This window comes from Oryzias latipes, chromosome 7 (genome assembly GCF_053564925.1).
Source record: "Oryzias latipes strain Hd-rR chromosome 7, Olatipes_Hd-rR_3.1".
In the NCBI taxonomy this organism is placed as follows: Eukaryota; Metazoa; Chordata; class Actinopteri; order Beloniformes; family Adrianichthyidae; genus Oryzias; species Oryzias latipes.
The window spans coordinates 1,150,580-1,165,105 of record NC_136243.1 but is presented as its reverse complement, the minus strand read 5'-3'; the positions used below and the strand labels follow the sequence as shown (position 1 = coordinate 1,165,105).

The 14,526-nt window shown below is 43.2% G+C and overlaps 1 protein-coding gene across 3 annotated transcripts in view; it reads left to right on the top strand.

Moving 5' to 3' along the window:
* The window catches only part of cacna1fb (calcium channel, voltage-dependent, L type, alpha 1F subunit), a 91,425-nt gene extending 77,186 nt beyond the window's left edge, over positions 1-14,239 (top strand). For 2 of the 3 annotated variants that reach the window (XM_078949995.1, XM_023957109.2), the window contains exons 44-51: positions 7,653-7,854; positions 9,556-9,663; positions 10,104-10,210; positions 10,288-10,400; positions 10,621-10,813; positions 10,897-10,962; positions 11,034-11,134; positions 11,215-14,239. In XM_078949995.1, the coding sequence (XP_078806121.1) occupies positions 7,653-7,854; positions 9,556-9,663; positions 10,104-10,210; positions 10,288-10,400; positions 10,621-10,813; positions 10,897-10,962; positions 11,034-11,134; positions 11,215-11,478 (1,154 nt within the window). In that variant the 3' untranslated portion in view covers positions 11,479-14,239. The remainder of the gene's footprint in view (positions 1-7,652; positions 7,855-9,555; positions 9,664-10,103; positions 10,211-10,287; positions 10,401-10,620; positions 10,814-10,896; positions 10,963-11,033; positions 11,135-11,214) is intronic. The other variant, XM_023957110.2, reaches the window with a different exon arrangement.
* Positions 14,240-14,526: the final 287 nt, after the last annotated feature.

Below are 14,526 nucleotides of genomic sequence, written 5' to 3'. Positions count from 1 at the left end.
AAATGTGTGTAACAAACCCTGTTCTTTGATAAAATTACACACCAAAAAGGACAAAGAAGAGCTCATGAAAATGCTTTGAATGACATAACTTAGGCTACATTGCACCAGCAAGCAGCACTGGCTGTGGCTCAGAACTGATTTGATGCAAGGACATGCAGATTGTTGAATTCACTTGCACAGCAATTCAAATGAAAGGCCAGAAAGAAAGTGACTATTCACTCATAATTTTTGAAATGCAAAATATTTTTTTTCTTAGCTACACTGACCCAGAAGAAGGGTTAAGGATTACTATGGGGTACGGTTAAGCTGCATTCTCACTAAATGGGATTCCTGCGGCAGAGGCGACCAGTTTTAATGTTAATTCAGTGGTATAGATGTGATTTGGGATACTGCGGCGCGATTTGTTAAATTCCCACTATCTGTCACACACCTAGGTGTGCGAAATTTGTTCTCCGCATTTGACCCATCCCCTGGGGGAGCGGTGAGCTGCAGACACAGCTAAGCTCGGGAACCTTTTGGTGGTTTAATGTTCTGAGTTAATGAGGACCCAAGGTAAGGCACACACAGGGTGGGAATAAAGTTTATTTGGAGCGTTCCATAAATCCAAAAAACGTCCAGACTCCAAAGGACGGATGCTGTTATGTCCGGCTGAGCTTGTGAGGCAGCATGACGTCACATGCGAGGGGGGGAATCCCGTTAGAGGCGAAGACAGCCAGGTCCGTGTGTGTAACTGGGAAGAGGAGAGAAGCAGACAACTGTCGGGAGTTGGGAGGGGCAGGCTCCTTACGTGAAAGTTGTGAGAGGAAAGAAGCGGGCTCCGCGTGAGCGTCAAGGGTTGGGAGACACAGAATCCCAGCGTGTGGAGCCAGAGGGGGACAGAAGAGCATTTCTTGACCTGAAACTTAAGATTCTACTGGGAGAAAAATCACGAACTGGCAGAGAATGAGCAGACACACCCACCTCATATACCTTTGGACACAGCCGAAGCCACGATTCATTAATCAGGGAACAGGACCCAATCCTGACGTTTAATCCCCCAATCCAACCCCTTAATGCTGCGTGTCAAGCAGGGAGGCATTGGGTCCCATTTTAAAAATCTTTGGTATGACTTGGCCTGGGTTTGCGCCGACGACCTTCCAGTTACAGGGCGGGCACTCTAACCATAAGGCCACTGAGTTAGTTTGATTTGAGAGGTGGGTGCGGCCCAAAGATCCAGCAGCAGCGCGATTTCAGCGGCATATGGTACGTGTCTGAACCATATCGCCCAGCTCAACAGTAGATTGGGTACTGTTGGACAGTCTGTCCCAGGGCCCATGGAGCTGGAGCGATCCCCATCACTGGCGAGCTGGCAGCCAGACAGAGACCCGCTGCTGGATAAGGAGCTAGCCTGCCTGGGTCTCCTGAACTTTATGATATTTTTCCAATTTTCACAGGGCCAATAATTAAAAAGGTCCTGGGATCTTAGGCTACATTCACACTGCAGGCTGAAACGACCCAATTCCGAATTTTTTGCCCCTAAGCGGCCCAATTCCGATCTTTTCATGACAGTCTGAATGACACAGATCCGATCTTTTCAATTGCGACCCAGGCCCCGTGGGTTTGCCGTCCTGATTCCGAATTGTAGCCGTTCTTTTCAATTGCGACCGCCGTCTGACCGGCCAGGCGACTTGATTCCGAATCGTACGTCATCGACACGCAACAAACGTCATCATTTTGCGTTGAAGTAGGCGGGAACGAGAACGTAAACATCAACTATGGTGGACGATGCTGCTGAGACCAGTCAGTGGAAGGGAAGCGAGATCCCCGATTGGATTAATAGTTGGGGTAATCGCTCTATTCAGGCCAAACTCCAGGGCTGGGCGGTTTTTGAAAAAATTTCCAGCTAAATGGCAGAGCGTGGTGTTGAACCTTTCCTGCGATAACTTTTTTTTCTTTCTCCCCTTTCCGACGTGCTCAGAAGCGCGGGGGACCCAGGCGATCCCCCTCCTCCTCCTCCCTGTTCTGATCCTTAGATTCTCCAGAACAGGTTAATAAAGAGTCCATAGCATTTATTCTGGGGGAAACCTTCTTTTATTACCGTCATCCGTAACACACAACATGAATGCGCGCACACACTGCCCCCCCCCCCCTATTCTCTATCGCGGCACGCGCTTGCACACACAAACACGCGGGCGCAACACATACACATTCCTCTTCCACTACAGTGGGTACAGACGATCCCGACTCCATTGCCTTCTTAAAATGAGAAGATTGTAATTGTGCTGCTCCTTCGTGAAAATAAATTTAATATTACAAAAAGAGCTCCGCTTTTGACAACACTGTTGTTGACATCCATTGTTAACGTTGGCTCCACAAACAAGTGACGTCGTTCACCGTTGAGTATTCTTCTGGCTTCTGCGCATGCGGGTCTCGTTTGGGTCGTGTCACGGTCACACTGGAGATCACAAAAGTTCGGATTTACTTGGAAATGTGAACGGTCTAGCAAACAAATCCGATTTTTTCAAAAAATCCGAATTGAGCATTAAGCCCTGCAGTGTGAACGTAGCCTTATTCTGGCTTTTAGTTTTTACCCTCTGTGGTTAATGAGGGACAACAAGCCGCTTTAAACTCGGTCAGAGAGAGAACTCAAATGCGGAGAACACATTTGGGACTTTAATTTTAAATACGTGCTGCCAACAAGAAAATCCAGCTTTGGACGCGCTTAAAATACGAAGGGCCAATGCAGGAATGTACTCTCATCGTGGATCACGTCGGAGCTACCAGTACGACAACACCTCCTCCATCAAGTCATTCTGGTCCTCTGCTCGCCGTCCATCAAGACACATCGGTCGCCATGCTAACCGCAGCGTCCTAGCTCCTGTTGTCCGCTTGGCTAACATGGCTAACAATCACCCCCGCATATCAGTCAACGTCGGTCTTCTGAACATTCGCTCCCTCACAACAAAGGGAGATCTTGTCCCTGAATGAAACTTGGCAAAATCCCCTGGATTTCACTCCACTGAATGATGCCACGCCACCGGGGTTTGTTTACATCGCCAAACCACGTGATTCGGGCCGCGGGGGCGGTCTCGCAATGATCTATCGCGAGAACTGGAAGATTGCGCCTGTGACTGCTCCTGTGTTTGGATCCTTCGAATCTTTAGTTTGTCAATTCTCTGGACCAGTCCCAACTATCGTTGCCACCATCTATCGCCCACCTAAACCCAATAAGGAATTTATCTCTGACTTTTCAAATTTTTTGACACACCTCTCCCTACTCTCACCAAACATAATACTTCTGGGTGACTTTAATATCCACATGGACAGAAGTAATAATTTAGCTGCCAAAGATTTTATATCCTGTTTGGACAGCTTTGGTATTCATCAACACATCACAACTCCTACCCACATCAAAGGACATATTTTGGACCTTGTCTGCTGCTCAGGTGTTTTGCCAAATGCCTGCAAAGTGGATCCCCTTCCTCTCTCTGACCACTCCCTAGTAACCTTTAATGTCAATATTGCATCCACTGGGTCAACCCCCACACGCAGCATCACCTACCGTAAACTTAATAACATTAACCTGGATCATTTCTCATCCCACATCACTAACCTTCCTGACACCGACAGCCTCCACACACCTGATGAACTTGTCTCACATTACAATAACAATCTCCGCAACACCCTGGATATCCATGCTCCGCTCAAAACCAGAATGGTCTCATTTTCTCTCACTGCTCCCTGGTTCACTCCCTACCTCAGACAACTTAAAGCTAAAGGGCGTGGACTGGAAAGACTCTACAAAAAAACGGGAAATGTACACCAGTCACCTCTCCCACTATGAGGACTCCATCTCTAAAGCCAAGACAGCATACTACTTCACTTTAATAAATACCCGTGAAGGGAATTCTAAGGCCCTCTTTTCCCTCCTTTCCAAAATTACACAGCCTACTAACCAACTACCTCCCCATCTGTATTCCTCTGACTTCTGCGACACTTTGGGTTCCTTCTTCAATTCAAAAATACATCACGAACTACTAGTAAATCCTGACCCTGACCTAGCTCCCCCAATACGGTTTGACACACATCATTCATTTTTATCATTTTCTCTACCATCAGTCAACGAAATTGCTGAGCTAATTAAACACTCTAAATCCTCAACCAGTCAACTTGATCCACTTCCTACAGTTCTGGTCAAAGCTACTCTTCCCTCCCTGTCCCCTCTAATCACCAACGTGATTCAGTCCTCTCTCACCACTGGAATTGTTCCCACCAGTCTCAAAAAGGCTGCTGTCACCCCAATACTCAAAAAACCAGGATTAGACCCCTCAAACCTCAACAATTTCCGCCCCATTTCTAATCTTCCGTTCATCTCTAAAATCCTTGAAAAAACCGTTGCAGAACAACTCCGCATACATCTATCGCAGAATAACCTATATGAACAATTCCAGTCTGGCTTCCGCCCCCTTCACAGCACAGAAACGACTCTCCTTAAAATATCGAACGATCTCCTCCTTGCTGCTGACTCCGGGCTACTTTCCATTCTCGTCCTCCTTGATTTGAGCTCAGCCTTCGATACAATCTCCCACACCATCCTCCTAGACAAAATGTCCGCCATAGGTATCAGAAACATACCTCTCAACTGGTTTCACTCTTACCTCTCTGGTCGCACCCAATTTATTCAATTAAAACAGTTCACTTCCCATACAGTTCCTGTCACTACAGGTGTTCCCCAGGGCTCCGTCCTGGGACCCCTGCTATTTATCATCTATCTTCTCCCTCTTGGTCAAATCCTCCGTAAATACAAGATTCACTTCCATTGTTATGCAGACGATACTCAGCTCTACATCTCCACCAAGCCAAATTCCTCTCTACCTCCCACTTCCCTCACTGACTGCCTTCTTGCAATAAAATCCTGGTTCACTACTAATTTCTTAAAACTAAACAACGATAAAACTGAACTTCTCCTGATCTGCACCAAATCTGTTATTAACAGCATCCAGAAATTCTCAATTCCCTTTGAAACCTCCTCCATTTCCCCCTCCTCTCAGGTTTAGAGTCTGGGTGTCATCCTGGACAGCACCCTCTCCTTCACTTCTCACATCAATAGCATCACCCGGTCTGCCTATTTCCACCTTTGCAGCATCCGTCGTCTTCGCCCTTCCCTCAGTCCGCATTCCACAGCCGTTCTGGTTCACAGTCTTGTCACTTCCCGCCTGGATTATTGCAACTCCCTTCTTTTTGGTTTACCACAAAAAACTCTACGTAAATTGCAGTATGTTCAGAACTCCGCTGCCAGAATTATCTCTCAAACACCTTCTTCCAAACACATCACACCTGTTCTGCAGCAGCTCCACTGGCTACCAATCACACACCGGATTACATACAAAATACTTATTCTGACTTTTAAATCCATCCACAACCTTGCTCCATCATATGTATCAGATCTTGTTCATGTGGCCATTCCCACCCGTACCCTCAGATCCTCCTCTTCCCTTCATCTGGATGTCCCCACTGCTCGCATTGTCACTATGGGGGGCAGAGCATTCAGCTGCTCTGCCCCCCGGCTCTGGGACTCTCTACCTCCGGACCTCAGAAACCTCGGGTCTCTCTCACAATTTGCCAAAAAACTGAAAACTCATCTTTTCCAACTCGTATATTTTATTGTACATTTGATTGCTTTTATTTTATTTTTATTTTCACTTTTATGTACGGCGACCTTGGGTTCCTTGAAAGGCGCCTAACAAATAAAATGTATTATTATTATAATTATGTGCCATCTTCTCTTCTCCTCCACCTGCGCCATTATGACGTCACAACAGCTCATTTATTCAAACAAGGCGTCTTTGCGAGAGTTTGATTGACAGCAATTTAAAAGGAGAATTACTAAGATATACAAAAATGAAATGATTAAGAACAATACCAGAAGTACATGTCAATAACTCAAAAAACATGATTTTCAGCAAAGGGGGACTTAAATGTTTATTAAATGGACAATATCATCATTTCCAAAATTCGTTGACAGTTTCACCTAGCAGGTGCTTTGTGTTGTCTTATCCCTTGTGCTATCTTAGATGACCCCCCCCATTCCATTGACGTGTTCTTCCTACCATGACAAAGGTGGATAAAGGTGGAAAGATTTCATGTAATCCATGGACACCAGTGAAGATCACAAACCATTGAAGAAAAAAGGTTCAGAGCACAATCTAGTGGGTCTAGATCAGTGGTCCCCAACCTTTTTGTCACCGCGGACCGGTACAACGCAAGACACGTTTACCGCGGACCGGTGGGGGGGGGGGGGGTTGAGGTGCAACGCAAGACACGTTTACCGTGGACCGGGGGTGGAATTTTCTCTTTAGTAATAATAATAACAATAAAATAATGAACGTAAATCCACTGTGTAATCATGTGCAACTTTATTAGCGGTGTCCTCATAACGTCACACCAACAACAGAACAAGATGAGCAACATCGTTTCTACCGCGACACACTCTGGTTGCTATGGTAAGTGTGACGGATGTAACAGAGAGAATCTGGTCACTTTTCAAAATAAAACGTCTTTTTGAAAAAAAAAAACAAAAAAAAACACAAAATCGAAATTATTTTTTCTTTCTGTGCGTCCCGGTGCCAAAATTTCCCGCGGTGGTTGGGGACCACTGGTCTAGATGACCCAACTCCCAATGTTTAAGTGCCTAGGATAGCACAAGGGTTACTTAACACAGAGGTTCGGGATTGGGGTTTAGGTCCGACTGAACCCTCAGGGAAAAGCCAGTTGAGATAGGGGAAAGGGCTCTAAAAGCAGCTGTGAGCTTTTCTTAAAATGGTGGAACTGCTCGAAAAGTTATGGCTAAAGTTGTGTCCAAATTCCTTCACCGCTCACTACACGGTGCACATATAGTGTGTTCGGCATTTTGTAGTGCTGTACAAACCTACAATTCAAAAATGCCCAGGAAATTTCCCAGAAGTCTCTGCAAAAAACCAGTGTGCAACAACAAAAGTAAAGAATAAATTAAATTACTTTAAAATGTTTTTGTTTTTTCCTTGTTGTAATTGTGAGTCTTAGTCATTTGAAGGAGTTACACAATGACATGGAGCAACAAGTTAGTGTGTGTTTGCGTTGATTGAGGTCAGTGTGAGCAAACGCCATAAATTCCAAGAAGACCTGAATGCAGCAATAGCAAGCTCTAGTAATGAAAGCACCTAACTGCGGTAATTCCGTGCACCACTTGCCCCATAGTGCATGACTATGAAATCTGTGCAATGAAGTCAAAATCGAATTGAACCAACTCTGGGATGGAAGTTTGCAGTAGCCATGTATGTATGTGTGTGTGTGGGGGGGGGGGGACTTAAAAGTCATGGTTGTGATTTTGAGCCCCCTGTCAGAGATGATGAACAATGCCTCACCTGCCAAAGTGAAGGCAGTGAAGAAGTTTTTCTACTCACCAAATTGAAGTTTTACCTGCATTTGGTGGGTGGGCGAGGGTAAATTTAGAGCCCTATCTGTTGTTCCCTTAACAACCAACAACACTTTGTGTTGTCAAGTATGAAAAGTGCTATATAAATGAAGATTGATATATGACAAGAGTTCAAATGTTACTGCTAAACATTCCTGTGGTGGACATAGACAGAAGGTCTCTTATGAGTGCTGATAGGTCCATACCTCCCTGTCCTCAGGTTTGGGTGGTGTAATGCCTGACAGCGGTGCCTCTAACGGATGTCTGATCCACCGAGTTGGCTCCTTCATCAAGATGGCCAATGGGAATGAAAACGGGGACCATTCTCACCATAAAGAAAGCTTAAGGTCATCTTTCAGTCATCAACGCCATTCACTGGGGAGGAGCGCTCATAGAAAACCATCATTCTACAAAAATGAAAGGTGAGGTTCTGTAAAGCAAGAGCAATCTTACGATGTCCTGTAGATCAGTGTTTTTCAACCTTTTTTGAGCAAAGGCACACTTTATCCTTGACAAAAATCCAGCCGCACACCAGCATCCAAAAACTAAAAAAGGAGAAACTCTATATATAGTCTGTATTAATTTACAGTCCCTCTGCAATGTTTTTTTTCTAAAAGATGTTATAAAAGTTAAGTTGGTTTTCAGTAATAATTTTCAACTAAATTATTTAAAGACTGGATTGAAAAACTAACATTATATTTATGTTTTCTGTAGCTACCCAAAAAGTGAACATGTTGAAGTTTTATTAGTTTTTTTTTGTTTTAATCAAAGATGAAGTCTTTGAAAACTTAAACAAAAATATTTTATTTCTTTTTAGATGATTAAATTGTTTCAATTTAGTTTAATTGTGTCTGTTGGCCACTTCACCTTCATCCTGTTTCTTCAATGTTGTTATTACTTCTTCGCAAGTTTAACATCTAAAATAATCCAGACATTATTAGAAAAGTGTTTCAGTTAGAAAGATGACTTGGACCAAACTCTGGGATGTTTGGCTGTTAAGAAACACAAACCTTGAAGGAGAACTAAACTGTTGACCTCTGACCTCTGATTTCATCAAGAAGATTTAAAAACTGTTTGACGTGTGTTTGTTGTGGTTTCAAGCTGTTTAACAGGGAAGACTCATTATACGCTGAGACGCTGTCACTTTAACCCAATGCATCATGGGAGATGTAGTGATGGCAGACAGACTCTCTTCTCTGAGCTTCAAGGTTTTGTTCACTTGTTCCACGGTCTGACACCGGATTCTGTGGAAAGCTACACCGCTAAAGACGAGCTTCAGCTGGTATTTTTGTTGGAACTGAGAGACTTTATGAGCAGAATCAGAACAAGGAAGTTAAGACTTTAACCACTTCTGATTGGTCAGACTGATGATGTATGATTAAGCATCCAAGAATGATTGGTGGAGACAGTTAAAGGGGCGGGACTTTTTCAGAAAACAGAGCTGAAGCTACGGCTAAATCGCGGTACCGTCATTCTTATCAAAATATCTTTAATAGAATCAAATAAACACAAAGAAAAAAGTATTTTGTGATCTTTCATATTCCTAACTACTCAGTGTTTTATCAGGGCCTGTTTGGATGAACACAAAGCTGATATCCTGGAGATGGGAAATGCTTTTAGATAAGTGAATGGGTCTTTTCCCACGGCACACCTGATCATCTCTCACGGCACACTGGTTGAAAAACACTGCTGTAGAGGTCACTCTGCTGCAAATAAAGACTAATTAGGCAAATTCATTCAAAATTGTTTTTGGAAAGATAAGATTAAAAACACTATTGCTGGAAAAATTGTAACAATTGGGCCTGAAAAATCCAAGAGCCAACAGAATCCCAGACTTCAATCTCTGAAAAAACATTGGCCTAAGCACACAGGCTGTGTGCTTAAAGGTGCCTGAACACAGCTTGAAGTCTTAAACACTTTGCTAAGTTCAACTCACCAAAAGCTATTTAAGTGCAATGCCATGACACAACTTCAAGACAACATTCCCTGGATAGATACAAACCTTCTTCAACATACAATGCATTGTTCAAAAAGAAAAAAAAAGAGAAAAAGACAATAATGGCAAAAATGTGTACAGAATGTTGATTGACAGATTTCTGAATCAGCCTTTCAATGGTCTACAGGAAGGAATCAAGAGACAGATCATGGAGAAATGGAGATGTGGAGGCGTATGGAGAACAGGGTTACTACAGCAGAGAGGAGGACAGTGAAAGCATCACTTCCAGAGACAGGTATGCTAACAGATAGAGGCAGCCGTGGTGCAGCGGTAGGGCGGTCAACCCATGATCGTAAGGTTGCAGGTTCGATTCCCACCTTACACGCCCATGAGTCGAATTGTCCTTGTGCAAGACACTGAACCCCACCTTGCCTCTGGTGGGAGGTGGGCGCCTGTGCTTGGCAGCGGAGCAGCCACCAGTGTTTCAATGTGTGTGTGACTGGGTGAATGGGTCAGTGACTGTAAAAGCACATTGTCCTTGTAGGTTGAAAAGCACTATACAAGTATATGCCATTTACCAAGGTTAGACAGTTAGGTTGCTTTTTCAAAACTGCAAATTGTTAATGAATGAATTTGCATCTAAATATTTTTGCCGTCAAAAGGCTTGATGGAGTAATGTCTGATGAAGTGGTTGTGTGATTGCAGACATTACCTTGATCAACCTCCTTTGTGCAGGGATCACCCAAATGGGAACACTGCATGCACCAACAGCAGCTATGGTGACAGCTGCAGTGAAGGCAGAAGGATGACCCGAAGACGGCTGCTTCCTGCCACACCGACAGGTGAGAGGGTGTTAGCGCTGGTCTTTTGACTGTGACTGGTGATGTCACTAAGTGGGGGGTGTTGATTTGGCCACTAGGTCGGAAGCCATCCTTTAACATTCAGTGTCTGAGACGACAGGGCAGCAGTGATGACTTGCCCATCCCCGGGACGTACCACCCAACGTCACCCCCACGCCGCTCCCATGCTCAGGTAACACGCATCTATGCAATTTAGGATCTGATAGCCAGGGAGATAAATGGCAGCGCAATTAAAAAAAGAATAAGGTAATTTTGAAAAGGCTTTTTTGTTAAAAGACCTCTCCCCCGTTGAAGTGGGACAAAGATCAACTTCTTACGCCTGAGCTTCTGGGCTCTGCTTCCTGCAAAATGTGATATGTGAATTTGCCACCCCTGCCCCCACCCCCCACCAGATATTTAACAGCCATGATTCCCGGCACTCCTCTGGACACTCCTCAGCAACCTCCTCCACCTCATGGGCCAACCCTTGTCCTCGCCGTGGTCGACTCCTTTATGCTCCTCTCATCCTGGTGGAGGAGGAGGGCAGTCCTCCCTGGTTGGGTGGGGGACCTGGTGGAGAGGGGAAGACAGGAGGAGCAGAAAGAAGTGAGGCAAAGTCTTTTATATTAAACAGCTTACAAGAAGTGAGAACTGTTGAATCTGAAGGCAGCTGTGTCATTTTTGTACAGTAGGTGTTAGCGCAACAAGTACAGCCTCCAGACCAGCATGGTACGGAGCAACCACAGGATCATCAGGTGAGGGAAGAAAACACCCAAATACCCTCACTGCTACTGTTTTCTTATTGGGTCATTTGGTTTTGTACCAGCTCCACCTCCATACCGGGCATACACCACTCTCCGAGTCCCACCCCAGCTCAACCCCCCATTCTCAGAGAAGCGAGGATCAGCTGACAGTCTTGTGGAGGCGGTAAGAGAACAAAATCATAAACTGACACAAAGCAGATAAGCATCAAAGCTTAGAATATCATCCCTCTTCGGTTTTCCTAGGTTCTAATCTCAGAAGGACTTGGGCTTTATGCTCGTGATCCAAAGTTTGTGGCATTTGCCAAGCGGGAAATTGCTGACGCTTGCCACATGACTGTGGATGAAATGGAATCGGCCGCAAGCGACCTGCTCGGTTCTGGTAACCACAGCTTTCTCAGCAGTGCTGTTGTCGACTCAGCTGGGCTCTACAGCGACGAGGAGCCAATCAAAACAAGCCGTGATGAGGACGAGCTAGCTGACGAAATGACATGTGTTACATCATTCTGAGGCTCTGGACCAATCACATATTGGTTGTGGGTGGAGCATCCCTGACCTGTAGTTCGAGGTGGTTTTGACAGAAAGGAGACTATGTTTTTAAATATCTATTTGTTTTAATCTCTGCTGATTAAAGTGTTGACTATCAGGGAAGGACAAAATGAGGAAAGTCCAAAGAAATTTATTTAAGAACAGCTGACCAAAAGAAAAAAGAAATGTTTGTAGAAAAGAGGATTAAGAAAGACAACAAACGTAAAAATGTATTAAATAAAATATAGCCTATAACAGTTTTTCTCCATTGGTTTGGCTCATTTCTTCAAACAGAAATTACATTCTCAAAACTCTAAGATCATTTGGCAAATCAGTCTCACAGTTCAGCACAACACAATAGCTCACCTGCAAAATCTAATATATCTCCTAAAACTGTTCATTAATGCTTCAAAACTAAATTCCTTTCCCATGTAAAGAGTCAGTGCCACCAAAATGGTAGAGATTCTTCTCTATTGCTTTGGCTCATTTTTTTATCAGACCGGACGTTCTCAACACTCTTGGTGCTTTTGCCAAAATAATGTGGCTGGTTCGGCACAACACCATGGTTCACCTGCAAAAGCTCATATCTCTCCCAAAACAATTCACTCATGTGTCAAAACTAAATTTCCTTCTCATTTAAACAGTCAGTGACTCCAAAATACTTTGTCCCTTTGGCATTGTGTAAGCACTGCAAGTCAAAATGATTAGATGTTTTGTCACGATAGCAGAGGACCATTGAAATATCCCTCATGTCTACCTTTCAGTTGTAGCTCAGACCTTCATTGACAATGGGTTATTGTACTGTTTTTGTATAGCTAACAGAATACAGAAACGGCGTGCATGTGGCAACTATCCCCTACACTGACCTCCTGTAAGATCCTCACACACAGCATCCATCGCATGGAGCAGGCACCTCTGCTCTTGAGCCTGATGCTCATACACTCTCCATCTCAAAACGGACAAAAACTCCTCAATAGGATTGAGAAAAGGAGAGTAAGGTGGTAGGAACTCTATGACCATCCTTGGATGAGTAGTGAACCAGGCCCTGATGAGCGGGCCATGGTGGAAATTCACATTGTCCCATACAATAACATATAGTGGTAGGTGAGGCCCTACCAGATCTCTCTCATTTTCAGGGATCAAATCAAAATGAAGACGGTCCAAGAAGATGAGGAGCTTCTGTGTATTGTATGGGCCAAGACTGGGGATGTGAGTGGCCACACCATTCTCAGATATGGCAGCACACATAGTTGTGTTGCCCCTTCACCGGCCTGGTACATCCTCCTTCGTTAGTCAAGTTCTAGTAGAAAGGATGCTGACTCATTTTGGAGCGAACAACCATTAGACTGAGAATCAACAGTCAGTTTAGATCTCAAGATCTATTCTCTTGGTGCTAAATGAAGACATTTGCAATTTGATGAAATTAATGTGAAATTCCATTCTGTTGCGAACAATTGCCAAGGTGTTTGGAGGTTTGTCCATGTTGTTTTGAGAACGTAATTTCTGTTTCAAGAAATGAGCCAAACCAATGGAGAAAAACTGTAAATGAAGAAAAATAAAGTTGGCCTACTTTAGTTGTGTCGGAGTGGAGAATTAAAAGCACAACAATATTCCTTACCTTGATTGAGAAATTAAAAACCGTCTGCAACCGTGGATACTTTATATATTTTTTTTTTTACGAAAATATTAAAATTGAACAGTAATTAACATGTTTCAGAGACATTACATTAATGAACAAATGTTACTTCTGAACCAAGTTCTTTGGGTTTTCTGCAGGTGTGACAGAAGCTAAGAATGAAAGTCTGAAAGAATTTCTTCATAAACACAGAATAATTTTCTTTCAAAATATTTGACAAAAATATTTTCATAATCAGTGGAGAAGGAAACCTTTGCTGTTGAGTGAAAAATTATGCATAGATTTACTTGTTAGTTCATTTTCATTAAGATGACTTTTTTTAAATGTTATCCCAAAGTCTATAAAGCATATGAAGCAGACGGATTCACCTTCTGTAGTCTAACTCCTGAAAGTATTAAAACAATGTAATAAGTCCACACAAATAGCCTTAACACACTGCTTTACTGTTGTTGTGTACTTGCAGGAAAATATGGAAGATTAACCCAAGGATTTTAAAAAAATATATTAGTGCATACTTTCAATTAAAACTCATAAAGAAACTATTTGAATTGCATCCTCTTGTGAGCTTGAGTAAGGTCAATTAAAGTCATTTTTATTCATAATCATTTATTTTCTCTTAAAGCCTTTTAGCACAGCTAACGCAAATGAAACCATTTGGGAAGATTTTGTGAGGATAATCTTCAGACTGATGTTTACCGGTTCTTTCATAACCAGAAAGCAGAACTGACAATCCAGAGACTTTTTCTGCTGATGTGAATAATCCTCTCTGTGGCTGAAACACTAAGAGTTTTTTTTATTCTCTTTGAACAGGCATATAAACTCCAAAAAAAAAGAATGGATGTCCATTTGTGTCTTTTGTTTTTTTGTATGACTTTAAAAACGTGTTAAGTGTGCTGTCTTTTTTAAATCCCAGATTTATATATGTCTGTTTCAAGTTCTAAGCCATTTGAATTTCTTTTGTGTTTTGTCATTCCACCATTTTTCTTTCATGTTGGATAGTTTCAAATAAGCTAAGGGCTTAAAACCCCCATTCCTGGATAATTCCAGAAGAAACTTTCAGTTAAAAGATGCTGAAGAGTAACTGGAATAAAGACCAAATTAGCAGCTGCCGTTGTGTAAAAGTATCTGAATGTGTGACTGTGTGTTTACCTGGGTCTGCCTCTTAAGTTTGTGTGTTTGTGTAAGTTTGACAATGTTCTGGGCATGTGTGCATGTCTGTTTGTGCAAGTATGAGTATATTTGTTTTATTTGTTTGTTTGTTAGTATGTTTGTCTGTGAGACTGTGTTGTATTTAACCAAATTATTTCACACCAAGACTCCCGCCGCCGCAGCAGCGGCAGCCGGAACCCCCAACGCTACACGGCAGCAGGCAGGGAACAACCGCCCCCCGGGCG